Source organism: Sturnira hondurensis, unplaced genomic scaffold (assembly GCF_014824575.4).
Source record: "Sturnira hondurensis isolate 20B ecotype Veracruz unplaced genomic scaffold, ASM1482457v3 Scaffold0009935, whole genome shotgun sequence".
NCBI classification, from domain to species: Eukaryota; Metazoa; Chordata; class Mammalia; order Chiroptera; family Phyllostomidae; genus Sturnira; species Sturnira hondurensis.
In genome coordinates this window covers 3,728,818-3,746,419 of record NW_028082566.1, presented here as the reverse complement: position 1 = coordinate 3,746,419, position 17,602 = coordinate 3,728,818, and the positions used below count along the sequence as shown (strand labels likewise).

Genomic DNA, 17,602 nt, shown 5'->3' with positions numbered 1-17,602 from the left:
TATTTGACTTACTGTTCCCGAATTGACATATTTTTTCTTTTTTACTTTCTTTTTGGGATTCACCACCTTAAAAAGATAAAACAATGACAGGGTGTTAGGTTTGATAACTAAAATTACTTCACAACGTGCAATTCAGCTTGCTGCCTTTACCTCTTATGTACTGCTTCGTTTACAAATGCCTTTAATATGACTCCTGCACAATCAGGTAGCCAAAATTTCTCTGCAATATAGTTACTAAGGATATTCATCTTTAAAAACATTTTTTCATTAGTGTTCTCAATCACTTCACACATCGATTGCCCTTACTCATCTGCAGCTCTCGATATGAGAAAGACTTTTAATACCCAAGGTTCTAAACCATGATTGCCTTGTAGAAAAAAAAAGTAAGTTGTAAAAGAAAAGTATATAGTCAAAAGATAATTTTTCATTTGATTAAATACACTAGCATAGCAAATCACTCAAATACACAAATATATCAGGGTTCTCTTGACTCTAATGCTTTATTCTGGTCATAATTTCCACCAGACACCCAGGCTGCATAATAATTGGTAAAGGTGTGGTTTGTGGACAGAAGACTCAACTTTGGGCTGTTGGTGCCAAGACAAAATGTTACTGCATCTCTACACTGTCCAAGACTCTGGAGGACACAGGGAATAAAGATGACTGAGGCCTGCCAATCTAGTAGGGTCAATCAAACATGTAAGTGCCTTAAGACAGGATCTTTCAGCACATTTCAATCCAAAATATAAAAGAAGCATTTTGATTGGAAGATAAGGATGAAAGAATTATGAGTGTTATTTGAACTAGAAGTTACTAGAAAACTAGGGCTCCAATGAAAAGAAACATAAATGCAACATTCTAAAGAGAGGGAAAATACAATTGGCTGAGGTTGGCCAGACAGAGAGAAAAGACATAAAGATTAAGAAAGAATCCGAAGGCTGGCTGGCATCAGATCTCCCCCCGCCACCCTGCATTCCACTGCACTCTTGCAGATCCTGACAGGGTCCTTCCCTGGGCCCTTTACTTGGGTCCAGTCCCCTCACAGCTTCAGTCCATCAACAGTCCTGTGGATCTGGGGTCCCAGGTGGAAGCCATCCTCTCTGCAAACCCATAGATCTTTAAGGCCTCGCCCTCATTCCCAGACCCACCCAGGCACAGACTCTGATCTGAGCAGTCTTGCTGGCATAGAGACCCATCAGGACACACTCAGGTCTGCACCTCTGGAGATCCTGAAATATTGCTGTATTTGGCTATAGCCCCTGCAGTGTTAGTCAGGAAGTAGTCCAGCCCACCCAGTGGCTCCACGGGAGACAATCTCATCTGTGCCTCCAGAGACAGGACATGGACCTGTCTCGGCTATGGAACCTGAAATAGCCACGGGGCTTTGTTCCAGGTCCTCTTAAGCATGATCCAGGACCAGTCCTGCCTACTCAGCGGGGAGTCCTCCCAGGGACCTGACAGGAGCCACACCTAATAACAGGTCAGCTACTGAACACCCAACTGTGCACCCTACAGAGGAGCCTTAGACCAGAACCACCTCACCAAACAAGATACTAGAGCCAGTCTCATGCACCTAGGGACCAGGTAGAATCCATGTCCAACCGAGTCCATGGTAAAAAGCACACCGACCAAAGACCCCACTGCAGACTTAGCAATAGACCCCAAACAAGCTGCAACCCAGTATGACTGCAATTCTAGAGGTAATGCTGTCGTCCTAGGAATCAGGCAAAAGCTTTACCTGCCAAAACTGGCCTAGGCTTTTAAAAGCTCAGTCATCTATTTTAAAAAAATCTGGGAATCTAGAAGGTCAAATACATGTGTAGATCTCTATGCATGGCCAGGGAAGACCTGAGGAAGTCTTAATTCTTAATTTCTGGCTGACGACAAGTCTGTTGAAACAGCAAGTGATCGCCAAGTCAGAGTTTCACACTGGTAGAGCATATACGAAGCAGTGCACCAACGTACACAGAGTGGTGATCCGTGGAGGATTATGTGGTGACTAGCAGCAGGTGAATCCGAAGTACAAGGAGGGCTGATACATGTGTCATTCCTCCCCCACTTTGAGGCCAGAGGAGAAAACAGGCATCGTTGTAAACACAACTTATCTGATACTAATTTCATCGTCCGATTAGAGCCTTCACAGTTCTTCCTTGGAAGACCCAGGTAGAAAAACTGTTCTATTACTCAATCTTTGTCCTTCACTGGGAAGACTTTTTGGGTTGAGTTTTTCCCCTACCCAAATATCTCATAGTCCACTGAGTATGCTATTATTTATAGCATTTTCCAAAATGCACTAATCCTATTCCTTGTGCTTGTATTGCCCATTAACACTGTAATTTTTATTCATCTCTGTATCCCCAGGACCTGACACAGAGTGGGACTATAGAAGCCATGTAATAAACATTTTATTTATAAATTAATGCATGAATGAATACATATAATACAAGGTATTCAGGCTTGTAAGAAGGAAGTAGAAAGTGATTTCTCCACTCTTCAAAAAAGTCAATTTTAGTATCAATTTGGCAGGGAAATAGTTACTGTTATTGACCAAATACTGAGATATATTCATCTGCTATCCCTGTATATTAAATTTAAAAATAGAAAGAATACACAGATAATATAGACCAAGAGTTAAGTGGCTGAAACATACCATATGCTCAACACATATCTGGTAGTTAACTGGCAAGGTACCGTTAGGCAGAAATAACTGGTACGCTTGCTCTAATAACTTGGATTTCTTTAACGACTGAGTCATACTTTGTCATTCCCTCAGTCTTCATCTACACAACAGTAAATGTGCACAAACTCACTAAGGAGATCACAGTCATTTTATAATACCATGTTGACACAACTAAAATTCATATTTTACTCTTTTCATTAAAAAGGGCTTAAGGAAGAGGTCGGTAGGAAGGCAAAACAAAGTGGAAAGCTTAAGGGGAAAAATATGCATCTATTGCATTTTTTAAAAATAAGAGAAAGTTACATAGGCAAGAATTTTAAATGTCATAAAATAGATTTAAAAGACCACATGACTTGAAGAGAATATCATTTAACCTTAGAAACAAGTCTGCTCAATAAGTTTAAAGATGATTATATACATGGGTACTACATTAACCTTTGACAATTATCCTTTTCATAATCTATATTTTTAAAGCATAAACATATTTATTCCAGAAGAAAGTAATAAAATGATTCCTCTTACCTCATATACATTGAATTGTGATTGCCCTCTAGAAAGTTCCCTATAGCTTGTTGTAAATTCTCCAATGAAATCGTGACTGAAATTAAGGGGATAAAACGGATAGTATTAGTTTCCATATATTTGTCAAGTATATATATTTTTAGAAATATATAGTTTAATCATAAAAAACATGCTTGATATTGTTATAAGGATAGCTTAAATTATATTTAAAAGATGCTGATGCATAATTTCATTGTTCTTTAACCCAAAACTTAGTATACTCAAAAATTGCATTTCATTCCCATTTAAATATTAATATTTCAAACAGGTATGTTAGCTTTAACAATTCACATCTCAAAAACATTTGATCTCCTACACTGTCCAATTGATTAACTGCTTGTTAGGATGAAAGTTTAAGACCCTCAAAACTTTTTTATTACCCATATCAATAATCACAGTACACAATCACCAAACTTCCCTCCGATTGGGATGTAATAGGATTTTTAAAATGTTATCCCGTCTATTAACATGGATAAGTCACCAAGCCTGATATTCAATATGAATAATTTAAAAGTACATTGCCAATACCAACATTTCTTCACCTTTTTAAAGCAATCGCCACTATCTTCTCAAAGACCAGGTCTTCTACAGGTGCCTTCGCAGTTTGAATGGGAGGGAAAAGATTATGGAAGCGTGCGTTGGCTCCCACCATAAAATGTTTATCAGCCTGATAACAGAGACCGACCCACACAACTGTCAAACAGGTGATGCATTCATCAGTTTAGAGGGGACCCATATTCCATTACTCTGTGCTAATTTGATGGTCCACACCAGGCTGAACGCACACTGCTGAGAAATAAGGGTGAGATGCTGCTATTTAGTGGCATGGTGAAATGTTAATTCCTCAAAAGGAAGAAGATAAAGATTGTAGGAGCTGGAGTCCTATAACAAACATAAGAGATCTTGCTGCTATTTTTATCATGGAATTTAAGATTAGCCCATTTGCTTTGCAAATGCAAGCTGTTCATTACTATAAAAATGGGCGTTTCCCCAAACCCCCACGTCAGTTTAATGCTTAGCTGTCAATCACTAAAATCCATAAACCACCCGTAGACCTGATGAATGACCAGTGAATGACCAGTGAGGAGTTGCCTAGCCAACAAAAATGACTTATAAATTGAGAAATGTGGAAGAAAAATCTAGCTGTCATTTCATTTAACTAGAACTTTTGCAATTGGAATAATTTCTTTAAAAATCATTTCAAAATAATAATAAAGAATTGAATTTAATAATAAAAATAAAATAAAGGACTGTATTTAAAGTACAGCCCTTTAGATAGATATCTAACTTCCCAGTTCTCCCTATCTCAAAGACCTCACACATATATCACAGTATTCCATACAAGGCATTTCTCTTTACACCAGTATCACCTCGACCTTCCGATATTTAATTTTCAGGAGTATATGTATTCACATGAAAGTGGGTAAAGGAAAATACAATCAAACACTGCGATAACTGGTTTTTCCTCTAGCACTCACCTTTTCATATTATATGAGGAAAATTATAAAACTGTACTTTGGAACCACACATTTCTTAAAAATAATTCTCTTTGACCTTCAGAAATGCAAACTAAAGCTTGTGATACCTTTCACTCCAGGTCTTAAAAACTTGAGTTACAGAGATTCTGTTTAGAACCTTTCTCCTCCATTGCCGAGTGTGTTTCTGATATCTTAAGTAATAATCTCTGAGAAAGGGGTTCTATTTATAGCACTTCAAACAAACACTTTGATATTGATAAGTATGAATAAGCCCTATGTAACTAGAGATCACCACAGTAATGGTGGGAATTTAATATGGAGGCCCTAAAAATAATGCCTGGATCACTTAAGGCCTTATGGTAGTTCTTTGTGCAAATCCTGCCCCCATTTGGTTACTTGTTTACATTCAGTTCTTATTGTCAACATTAAATCCCTGCCACTCAACATTAATCAAAAACTTGGTAGAGATGAGCAATATTTTCTGTTCTCAGGTAAATGCAATGACTCAATCAAGTCCCAAATAATACATCCATCTGGATAAAGTCAGTCTAATAGAGTAGCAAATCTAGACCCAACTGCAAGTGGTCAGGTTTACCAAACTGAACACTGAATTGTCCATGTCGAAGTCACTGTGGAACTTCCTAAGAAGCAGTTCTTTGATATTTGGTTCCGTTTTGTTCTGGTAAGATTTGGTTTTCTACAGAAGTTAGTGATGAACAATGGGGTACAATTTTCAGTGCTAGGATCTGTGCTTCTTATTTGTGTTTCTGTTCTGAAAGACCCTGTTTATCAAGAAATGGGGATTTTTCCTCCCAGCAGAGACTTAGGCCAAATTTGTGGCCCATTTTTAGAAGGATACGTCTTTACAAGGTACCACTGTTCCCCACAGATTTTTCAGATAGATAGCTCACCATTCCTTTTCCCTTTGCTTCAATTTCATCACATAGTTTATTTTTTGTAAGATTTTATTTATTTACTTTTTTAGAGAGAGAGGGTAAGGGAAGCAGAGAGGGAGAGACACCTCAATGTGTGAGAGATACACGGTTGCCTCTTGCACACCCCCAGCTGGGCACCTGGCCCACAATGCAGGCACATACCCTGACAGGAAATCGAACTGGCAACCCTTTGGTTCTCAGGCCAGTACTCAATCCACTGAGCCACACCAGCCAGGGCAGATCTAACATAGTTTAGTTCACCATGTCTTACTATATGCTTTATACAATAAGCTTATCATATTTTATTATAAACTGCCTTGGGTCCTTTTAAGAATAGTCATAAATAAATTTTAAAATGAATAAAATGCTTGCCTCCCCAACCACAGCATACTGAGTCTTATTCAAGGTTATTTTGAATAAAACACTGAATTTGCATTTCATACAAATGCAGTGCTATTCTTGAGATGTAGAGGAGAAAATGTATTAAGTGAGTCACAAATTGCTTTTCAGCGTCTAAGACATTTTTGTGAAACTAAAAAAAAAGCACATCATTGTTTCTATTCAGATCCATTTCCTGGGAAATGGATAATCAAGAAGTGACAATTTGTTAAAAAACCATAAACATAAGGCAGTAAGTACACAAAAATAAAATAGCCAATCTTAGAAATAAGGTGCCTTGTCTCCAGAATAAGTCATAGAGTTTGGGTGGCGAAGCGAGAGATTCTTGGAACAATTTTGTTATAGACTTCTGAAAATATTGTAAATTTTTAGTTTCCTTCATTACCTGTCCTACTTTAAAAACTGTATATTAAATTATAAATAAGTACTTTTAAAAAAAGTATCAAACATGGTTTTCACTTATTTATTCTTATAAATATCTTTTCCCCATTGCAAATTATTCCTAGATTTTATTAAGAGTAAAAGGAGAAAAATTAAATTTGCTATCATACTCTGTTCATGATTTTTGATAGCATAATATTGAAACAATTTTTACTATACAGAGAAATATGACAAATAGACTTTAATAATAAATCACAACTTCCTTTTGATTCATTAATGCTGTTTTGCTATTTCCTGTGACTTAATTGACAACTAAAATAATTTTCTATGTTATAATTCTCAAGCCCTCTGGCTGCATTTATAAAGTTTACTCCATGACTACTTATCTGTTTTGCATCTGTTTACATCTCTAATTTTTTCCCAGAATTTTTATAATATGTATATGATTTCAAATCTAAGGAAATAAATTTAAAAATATATTTAAAGCAAAATGATTACTACGATAGCTAGTTGTTTTGCCCTAAAAAGCCTTGTTTACGTGGTTAAATTGTTAAAATTTACAATCATTTCTATAATCTGTAAATAGTGAGAACAATGGATATTACATGTATTCACATTTACATCTGAAACCTGCAGGGCACTCTCTATCCAACAAATGTGCCCAGGAGGAGATCCAAGATGGCAGCCGAGTGGCAGGTAAAACTCACTTCCTCCCAGGACCAAATCAGAATTACAACTAAACTACAGAACAATCAACCTGAATAACCAGCTGAAGACTAGCTGAATGGAGGTCTTATAACCAAGGGTTTACAGAAGAAGCCACAACAAGAGATGCAGAAAGGGCTTGCCCCAAACCCACATACTGCTGCTGAGAATCTGGAGGGATATCTCAGCAGCAAAGTTCTCTCTGAGGAGCAAGTGGATTCATCCCCAGGCTGGGCTCCCCATCCCAGAGTGCTAAAGCCAGGAAGAAGAACCCAAATAACATCTGGCTGTGAAAATTAGCAGGATTCCATCTACAAGGGAAAGATGGAGGTCTTCTAAAAACCCAAGCACCCTCTTAAAAAAGCAATACACCAAATCTTCTCAGCCACTTACCCTGGGGTGCAGCAGAGGGAGGGCAGGTTAGAAGGTTCTGTGGCTTTGAGAAAAGGCTAAAGAAACAGCCACTAAAGTCCCTGTGGTAAGTCCCTCACCCACACTGCTCACAGACATGATCTTTCTTGGGTCAACACTCCATTTATAAGGCATTGGCCTGAGGGAATGTACTAGCCTCATCCTCCTGTGGCCCAGCCCTGCCAAGCTCATGCCCCGAGGGGAAGTCTGTTGGTTGCCACCAGTGAGGGCCCTTGGTGCAGACTTTCTTGAAGGGCTCTCAAGGATTCTGGGTAGACTCTGGGTGTCAGAGACAGCCCGGGAAAGACTGGGTTGTGGAGTTCTAGGGCAAAGACCACTTCCCCCACCAGCTCAATGCTCTTAACTCCCATCCTACCTTTTTATATGAAACTTTTATATGTAAAAAGTTTTTTTTTAAGTTCTAAATAGAAAACATGCTTCCACATTTCATTAGCATTTAATTTGGTCTTGATGTATGTATTTTTTTCCCATTTCCTTAGAGGCATTTAAACTCTAGGGTTAAGTACCTTCCAATAGCTATGATCTCAAACTGTAATAAAAGATACACTCTTAGTAGAGAAAAAAAAGCCTGTTATAAGTCCTTCTCTATTCAACAAGTATAACATTTTCAGAAAATGCCCGCATGGTCCCATTTCAAAAAAGATTTTATTATTTTCTGTAGCCACAGGTCTCCAACAAGTTCATTTTTGAACAAAAAAAGCAGGTGAGGGGTTCCAAATACTGTAGTTACACAAAGTTCTTATTTCTAAAGGAGGAAATAAAGTTAATAAACTGGCAATCCACTTGAGCAAACTTGTATAAAGTACCTGCTTTGTGCTAGGCACAGTTCTAAGGCTCAGGAAGATACAAGAGTACAAGGAGTATCATAGTCCCTGATACGGCATTCATTAAACTATCCTCACTACTTTTGTCTTTATAGATGTCTGAGGACTATAATAATAAAAAACGTTTACTGATACCCAGATTCCAATATTACATGACTAGAGAAGTTGTAGATGAGCTATCTATCTGTAATATATAATCACATATTACATAAGTATGTAATACCGCTAAATACGGATCTTCCTGAAAATGGTGGGTTAAGAGGAGAAAACATGCTGGTTTGGGGACAAAGGTCATATTGAAAAGGGGGTTCAGTGTGGGACACAGTGAGGTAACCATGGATCTTCAAGTGTGAAATATCTTGAATGTAGCTGTTTATCCCTTTCCAAATCGAGACATCTGAATGATAATATCCTCAACTCCAGCCACTTTATGAAGAGAGTTACATTGCTTCAAGCAGGTCTGGCTTTAAATAATAGGTCATAGAAATTACCTATTGAGTTTCTATTGGTCACTGCCCAAATGAGTTCTTAATATTAGAGACATCAACTCATAGTGAGAAAGAAAAAGAAAGAGTGATGGGGGAGGGGAAGAAAGAGACAAACAAGGCAAAACAAGATGAGAAACGAGAACCTGCTGGGACAGCCATGCTCTAGTGACCGAGTTAGGGGGGAAAAAAAAGGTCCATTAACATTTTCTGACATGTGATTCTTCATCTCTCTAGAATCCAAAGCACTCAAGGGAATGATTCCTCACGATCTGGTTGAACCTCACTCACTGAGAGAAATTCACCTACGAGACTGTAGATACCAACTGCCTGTACTAATCAAAGGTGAGCACGGTGGCCTCAGTTTTTCTAGGGAAGTGACATTCCTACTCATTACTTATCCCTTTAAGTTTTCATGAAAACCATGAAGACCATCTGTCCAGCATTTGCACCTACAAAAAACTGACACAATGGAAGTGAATACTGTCGGGTTTAAATATTCACACATTTCTGAAAAAGCAGAAAAAAAGACTCAGGATGAACTCTGACTTGCCTTTTGGTAGACCTCTCCTTAGTGCTATTTAGTAGACAGAATTTATGCAGCCTTTTCCCCACCCAAATAAATGAGCAGTTGGATTCAGAAAGAGTAAATGGGGCACTTGTCTCTTCTAGATTTTGAAGATTAATTAATAATATATAGCATTAAGAAAAAATTGTCTATTTTTCTTAAAACAGTCAATTTATATAAACTAATATATCCCCCACTTTTCGGAAATAAATTTACTACATCCCTGATGTTAATAAATCACAAACTACCACCAGCCAATGGCATGGCTGTATATGTAAATTGCACCTCCATGTGTCACTTTAGATAGAAATTCTTCAAGTCACTACAGCCACACTTGACTGCATAAATAGTCAGGGAACTTGGAGAAAAACCAGGTCTTTGGGGGTTCAAGAAGAGGTTTAAAATGTCCCTTTTTATGACTGTCTTCCTCAAAATTTATCACCATGCCTATTTTAATGATAACACTGAATGAACTGTCTTTTCCTTCTGCTGCTTACAATCAAATATTCAGTTCTGTGATAATAATAACTACCAATTATTTAGTTCTGTGGCCAGGCTCTCAGCTAATAATGAACAGGCCATCTCTTGCAATGCTCACAATAACCCTACGATGTTGCCATGCACAAGGAAACTGAGGCAGAGCCCTTATGTGACTTGACCAGCCTCGTGCAGCAGTAAACAGAGAAACTGGAGAGTCTGGCTCCAGACCCTTTCTAAACAGCACACGGTTCTTCACTACCTTACCACACTTGTTGATTTCAATATAGATTCCTCAGGTTATGACTCAAAAAATTTGTCACGCTTCAACCTAATTGATCCTTCCAGATGTATCTAATATTTCAAGACTTCACACAGATCCCAGACTCTGGACAACATGGGACTGGCTATTTCCCCATACCTTCTGAAGTTTCTCCACTTCACTATTTTACTAATAGTTTTTCAATACAAAATGCAGTCACTTATTAGAGCAGAGAAAGAACTGAAGCCATTTAAAAATATATAGATATATGATTATAAAGGCTAATATTTATTGATTGATTACTATGTGCCAAAAACTGTGTTAACCTATTCATATAACTATATCATGAGCAAAATTATGTATAATAATATGTGTAACATGAAGGTACTGCTACCCTGATGTTACAGATGAGGAAGCCAAGTCCTGGGAAAGTTAAGTTTCTTGTCTAAAACAACTTAACAAATAAGGGGTAGTAGAGTCACAATCCAAATTCCAACTCTCCAACTCCAAAGAGCAAGCTCTTAATCATACATTCTAGGCTTCATCTATTCCAAATTCTCATTAGCATTATGCTTGTTTGAGAGTAAGTTTTATATCTATCTCCCTGTTAAACTGTACACTTCTTGGGAAAAGGCTAGATTTTGCATCTCTGAATATCGCCCCCCAACACTAACGCACACACAGTTTTGAGCATAGTGTTGGTGGAAGTAAAGGCAAAGTAGTCTAAAGTAAAACGTCAATTTCAAGGCTTCTGGAAGGAGCACCCTTCCCTTGCCCCCTTGAAACACTGCCTCTGTTAAAGGGGCACTACTTTTGCCTATGCGTAGATTGACAGGAAGCTGGCTTGCCAGAAAGAGCCAGTGTGTGGCGGGTCCTCTTCGGTACAGCTCTGCCTGATCCCAGCTGGAAATGGCTCACAGTCCCCCACCTTGCTCTGAATGCAGCCTGAAAAGTGTTGTGGTTTGTGAACATATTGGAACTCATGTTAATTCTCAAAGATCATAAAACCCCAAGAGACTGTATAATCAGGGACAAATTTTTAAAGGAGCATATTCCCTGGAGATTTCTTATATTCCCAGTTACACTGCCAGTAGGCAGTGTGAGAAATATGTATTTAAAGAGAGCTCTTAAAACACACCAGAGTCAGAAGATATTAACAAATCTGATTTGGGTTCTCAAATGGACAAAAACCCAAGTCAGCAAAATTTGAGACCACTTCTAATTTTTTCTGACCCCTTTGGTTACATGCTGCTTTCCAGAACTATATCGGTGCCTGTGGTATCACAGAGAACTAACGACCGTGGTAAATGTAAAGAACACCAGGTTCAAAGTCAGCAGATACGGATTCCAGGTCATGTCAGAATGTCACTTTGGAAATTGTAGTTTGTAAGAAACCTGTACATAAGCATGGTGTTTTGGTTAGTAAAGTTGTGTCTCATGGGACATTTGTTAACAATTTTGAATTTGCTATACAAGCACACTGGAATTAAGCAATTAAGCATGTAAATGGCAGATAGCTGAAACAGGTTCCTCACTATTAGAGACGGAGTTTACAGATAAGCAAGGGGAGAGAGCTAGAACAATCCACACTAACTGTATGATTTTTATATATACTGTGGACTCTATATTGTACGTGTATATGGATGAACATATGTGAGTATATATACATATGAGTAAGCACACATATATGTTCTTGCTCTGTCAAATGAGAGACTAGAAGCAAAGTCACCCCAGTAGCAGTGACCATGCCTAGCACCCAGATCTTTTTTTCTAATCCCATTATTCAATAAAAGAAATCAAAGAAATGGCTGGTCCTAGAACTGGGGCAGAAAAATAAGCCTGGAAGAGGCTCTTATAGTAGCAGAGAATAATGAGATACTTAAAAAAAAAAAAAGCACAACATCAACAAACCTACAACGATGATGTTCTTTCTGTCAAAGGAATGCGATATACAACTGAAAGAGTTCCTAATGGCCAAAGCTGAACAATTTGAGTAACAAAATACTTACAAGGCAAAGCTGCATTATAATTCAAAGTATAAAATAAATGTCCATGACATAAGTGACTACTGAATAGCAAAATAAATGGAAAGAGACAAAATTCCAATGCAAAAGAATTCCAAATCATTTATATACCTATTCTACCCTTAAAGAGGAGCATAAGTTCTGCTCCTCTGTGTGGGCTGTACACAGTGACTTCTTTCCAAGGAGTAGAGTGTAGAAGAGAATAAAAGAGTAACTTGGTGGAGAAACCTGGTAACCACCACCTCAGCCAAATGATCAAGGTTAACATCAAGAATGGTAAGTCATGCTGCTGCTGTGATATGACATGATAAAAAAGGAACTTTACCTGTGTTTTTTCTCTCAAAAGCCCATAGCCCTAGCCTAGTCATAAAAAAAACAGCCAGGGAAGAGCCTGTTGTAGACCGCTCTGCCTGGTTCTAGGAATTGTATCTTGATCCCTTGTGGCTAAGGGGTATCGACGACCTTTGTAATACATGCCACAGGAGACAAAGCCTGTCTCTGGTAGCAAATGCTGCCTCAGTTCCTCTCCCTGTGCCCCCAAAGCTTGGTCAGAAGTCAATGATGGGTAAGACCCCCCACAGTGGGGGGCAACCTAAGCCAGACTCGACCACTGGGGAGGCCTTCATGGAAGGACTCGGGGGGGGGGGGCTGCAACAAAGAAGAGCAATAGACTCTCACCCCCCAGCTTTGACATAGCCCAAGTCCCCATGCTCTCTGGGAGAGATGCTTCCTGGCTCTAGTCCCCTTAAGCCTGAATACCTGATGGAGAGAGGTGCAGCTCCTTGCCTTGCTAGAGGGTGTCCTGAGGAAAAATCTGGCATCACAAAGATTTCCTGATAAACCTGTGAAATCTGCTCTGCTAAGAGTGCTTTCATTCATATGTTAAGGGTTCGAGCAGGAAACCCTAAAACTCTGTTCCTGATAGACTCTGACTCATACTAAGCCCTCAGATTTCTTTGAAATATTTTCTACTGTTTGATCCTTGCTGCCCCGTATTCCTGTGTATTACAACCCAATAAAAGGTCCTGGAGGAAGGGGCTCGAGGCCTTTTTCTCCTTTGAGAAACTGGCCACTCCTGGCCTTTTTCCCCTGAGAAACTGGCCACTGCTCACGGCCTTTTTCCTCTGGGAAAATGGCCACTTCTCCTCCCCAAAGAGATCACATCACGTCTCAGCCATATTTATTCTCATCCATGGTGGCCGGGGAGACGCAATGCAAGGAAAGTCACCCCCACAAGTGCCTACGGATGTAAGAAAATTAAATGTGATATGATATCCTGGACAGGATCATAGAATAGTAAAAGGATACTTGATAACAATGAAGGAAATCTGAAAAAAATATGGACTTTTGGTAATAAAAATGTATCAATATTGGCTGTCTAAAATTATTATAGTACCTGGTAAGATCTAAAATACATATAGAATTAAAATATATGACAATAGCAACATATTAGGTGGGAAGTTGATAAATGCACTATTAGGGGGATATAGTTGACTATGGCTTGTATTATTTATTCAATAATAATGAGAAACAATTTTATTATAGTGAAATGCTTATCATTTTCTAATACTAATAAAGAAACACTTGCTTTTTTATAGATAAGACTAATAGGACCTCTATAAAATAGAGCGTCAGTATGTGGTCCCTCGATAAGTAAGGGGTTCCTGGTCTTGGAAGGCCAAGCAATAAATCTTGTTGTAATATCTCAATACTTACAATAAAAAGCCTACAAAACATAAAATACCTTGCAAAAACAACATTCCCTTTAAAAAAACTCTTCAGGTTTCAAGTTCTGTTCCGGAAACCATAACTTCCCATTTTCAAACAACTTTCAGAGAGTGCAGGGAAAGTGGAATGCACTTGTGCACTGTTTCTCCAAAGAGCGGAATGGAAGTCTTAAATTCTGAACTGCAGTGCAGTTGCCGTATCACATCCCAGAACTGGCAGCAGTTACATGAAGCAAGGCATTAAAATGAGCTTTTCTTTTTAACATTTCATAGAACACGGGGATTTGTGGAGTTCTGGTTTTTTTCTGTGGCACAAGGACTGAATGTAATATTTCAATCATACCTGAAAGAACACGAGTTAATATTTCACAGCTACTTAATCCACTCATTCAGAGACAGTAATGCAAATGTTTAAATATTTATGCTTCACAGGCAAAACATGGCACCTTGAATTATTGTGCTGTGCTCTCTTAAGCCACTGACTTACAATTCATTTCAGATCAGGCACCAACAAATCACTGCATTCACCAGGGGAGCACTGGCAATAAAGTCTTTACATCCAAAATTCTTTCATTTTATTTACACATAAGCCTAATTTGCCTCCTGAATAAAATTAAACTATTCACCAATGTTGGTGATTAAAGAAGATGTTGATATTGTGTCTTTAATTGACAGATCTGATTGCAATTTCCCATCATGTGTAAAATCCAAAGGCTCTTAGGAGAACGGTGATTCTGTGTGATATCCTGTTATTCCCAGACATGATGAGTGCCTTCAATATAAACTTCCCACTTCAACCATAATGCAAACTGTATGTTGGGTTTTCAACCAACCCCATCTTTGGATGCTTCTAAAAAGTGTTTTTGAGAGCACGAATCAGGTCGCAGAGGAATCACAGTAGTTGGAATGCTTTTTACTCATTCCATGCCCTTCTCTCCATCACTATCCCCACACTGTTGAAGCAGAAAACCAGGTACAGGCAGAAACTTAGACCTTTCAGAGTGAATTTAGGAGTGAGGAAGTGGAGCCTCAGAGATACAGTTCCTTTTCTATCCTCTCACTAGCCTAAATAACCTAGTAGCACTAAGGAACATTTTCAAACCCTATATTGTCATCAAGTACCCCTTGATATAAAACACTGACAAGGACACATCACCTCTCTCCTGTCTTCCCCAATAATGCATAATCTCAACCTAATCATAAGAAAAATCAGACAAACCTATATTGAAAGTCCTCAGTCAAAATAACTGGCCAATTCTCGTCAAAAGGGTTGAGGTCCCAAAAGGCAAGGCAATACTAAGGCCCTGTTGCAGACAGTAGGGTAACATGAAGATGTGACCTGATATTTTTCTATTAAGACTTAAAAAATAAAACATTAGACTCTCAGACTTTTGAGGTGATTGTATAATTCTAGGTAAAATGTTACCCAAATGAATTATTTACAAAGCTGCAGGAAACTGTGACCTCTGGAGCACCAATCTTTTCGATATCCTCATCTCCTAGAGGACTGTTTGGCGTCCCTTCTGTTTCCCTTTTGCAGGTATTCTGGGGTTTCTTTGGCTACAGCTGCCCATTCACCTCAAAAGGCAGCCCAGTGGCGGAAGAGAGGCAAAGGATGGAAAGGAAAGATCCAGTCAACAGGTCTCTCTGAGCCCCTAGTGCCTGCCCCCAGCTTCCAAATGGGTGAAGACAGACTAGGCAGTGACAAAAGAAAATTGAAGACAATGAATACATATACACATGCAAATACATATACCTGCATATATATATGTATGTATTATTTTCTAAACAGAGCCAAAAAGTGTTAATAATGTCTGTCACTCACCAAAGGCTTTCCCTAACCCTTTAGAGGCAACTCATTGAGAAAATCTGTTTCACAATTTCAAGAATACTCATGGATTTTTGCTGTTGTTGTTACTGTTGCTTTCAAGTAATGTTACTATAATCAGACCACACAATCATCTGCTGGACCCATTATGGTGACCAAGTAATTGGGAGTTACAATCCTCTCCTCTCAGGACCAAACTGGAATTACCACTTAGAACAACAAAATTAAACTATAGAACAACCAACTGAGGACTAGCAGAAAAGAAGTCTTATAACCAAAGATTTATAAAAGAAGCCACATCAACACTGGTACGAAGGGTGGACTGCAGAAATGGCTGGTCCTGCATCCACCTGCAGGGGCTGTGAATCCAAAAGGATATTTCAGCTGTAAAGGTTCCCCCTGAGGAGCATTGGGTCTCAACCCTGTGCTTGTCTCCCCATCCCAGAGTACCAGAGCCAAAAGGAGGAACCCACACAACATCCAGCTGTGAAAATCAATAGGGATTCTTACTGCCAGGGAGACAGGAATCCACTAGAAAACTGGGCACACTCTTAAAGGAGCAGCAAAAAAATCTCATTGGCAGCCAGTCACCCCAGCAGAGGGTGCACTAGCCCCACCCTCCAAAATCCCCATGTCCTTGCCCTGCCAAGCTCTAGACCTGTGGAGAAGCCACCTGGCTGCCACCAGCCTGGACCCATAATGCAGACTTTCATGGAAGGTTCTTGAGAGGTCTGAGCAGACTCAGGGGAATGTAAAAAACTGAGTTGTGTGGCTCTCAGACGAGGGCCACTTTTTCTCTCACATTCTAGCACCACCATTTTTGTGTGGAGCCCTCCTTCCACAAATCTTGGTCTATTTTAGACTACTGAACTCTTGTGGTCTCACCCTGACAACTCCCTGAGACCCAACTCCACCACAAAAGTCTACAAACCCCAGGCTGGTGGCAGCCAATGAATGACCTCAAATGCAGAACTGGCACCAAATTTGAATCTGCACCAACCTGGTAAATACCACTGATGCCTACCTGGTGACTTCACTGAGAAACTACCTCACACTCATCACATACCATAGAGGCTGTTTCATTGACTGGGCTAACAGGCAGCTGGAAAATAGAGGCAGCTCTCAGGCTGTCCCAGGGCTTGGCGCTGGTGAAAGCCAGACTTGGTGTGCAGCTTGGCCCTTTTCACATGCACTGAGGCCCAGCAGAAGCAGCTGCAAACTATGGACCACTTAATAGCACCAAATAGGTAGCCCAGGGCTGGTCCAGAATCTCTCCCAAGATCCCCAGCACCAATAAACCCGTGGCAGGCTTCAGACCACATCAGAGCATGACTCAATTAGCTCCATGAACAGCACACGCAAAGGGAGATCCCAGGCACCAGACCCTGCTGGGGTGAATTCCACTTCACGGAATCAGTTCCCACACAGCAGCACATGCTCTGAAGTTTGGGTCAATCCTCATAGTCAGCCAGCCTGGGGGACAACCTCACCCGCAAATGGGCCACCAGCAATCAAAATTCAACTATAACAGGAGAACTCACATAACCAAAACAACGGACGTTCCTGGAGCTCTTAGCACAGGTGATCAGAGAGACTGTGCCACCAAGCTTCACAAGACACCTACTGCATAAAGCCACCATACCAAGACTGGAAGACATACCACATTTACCTAATACACAGAAACAAATACAGAGAGGCAGCCAAAATGAGGAGACAAAGAAACATACCACAAATGAAAGAACAGAAGAAATCCCCAGAAATCAGAACTAAATTAAATGAAAGCAAACAAGGTACCAGACATAGAGTGCAAAACAATGATTGCAAGAATGCTCGAGG

General features: G+C 39.5%; 1 protein-coding gene across 2 annotated transcripts in view; it reads right to left on the bottom strand.

Moving 5' to 3' along the window:
* CPNE8 (copine 8) overlaps positions 1–17,602 on the bottom strand; it is a 178,683-nt gene that overhangs the window by 53,982 nt on the left and 107,099 nt on the right. For both annotated transcript variants that reach the window (XM_037058176.1, XM_037058175.1), the window contains exons 11-12: positions 3,203–3,278; positions 13–66 (exon numbers count right to left, since the gene is read on the bottom strand). In XM_037058176.1, the coding sequence (XP_036914071.1) occupies positions 13–66; positions 3,203–3,278 (130 nt within the window). The remainder of the gene's footprint in view (positions 1–12; positions 67–3,202; positions 3,279–17,602) is intronic.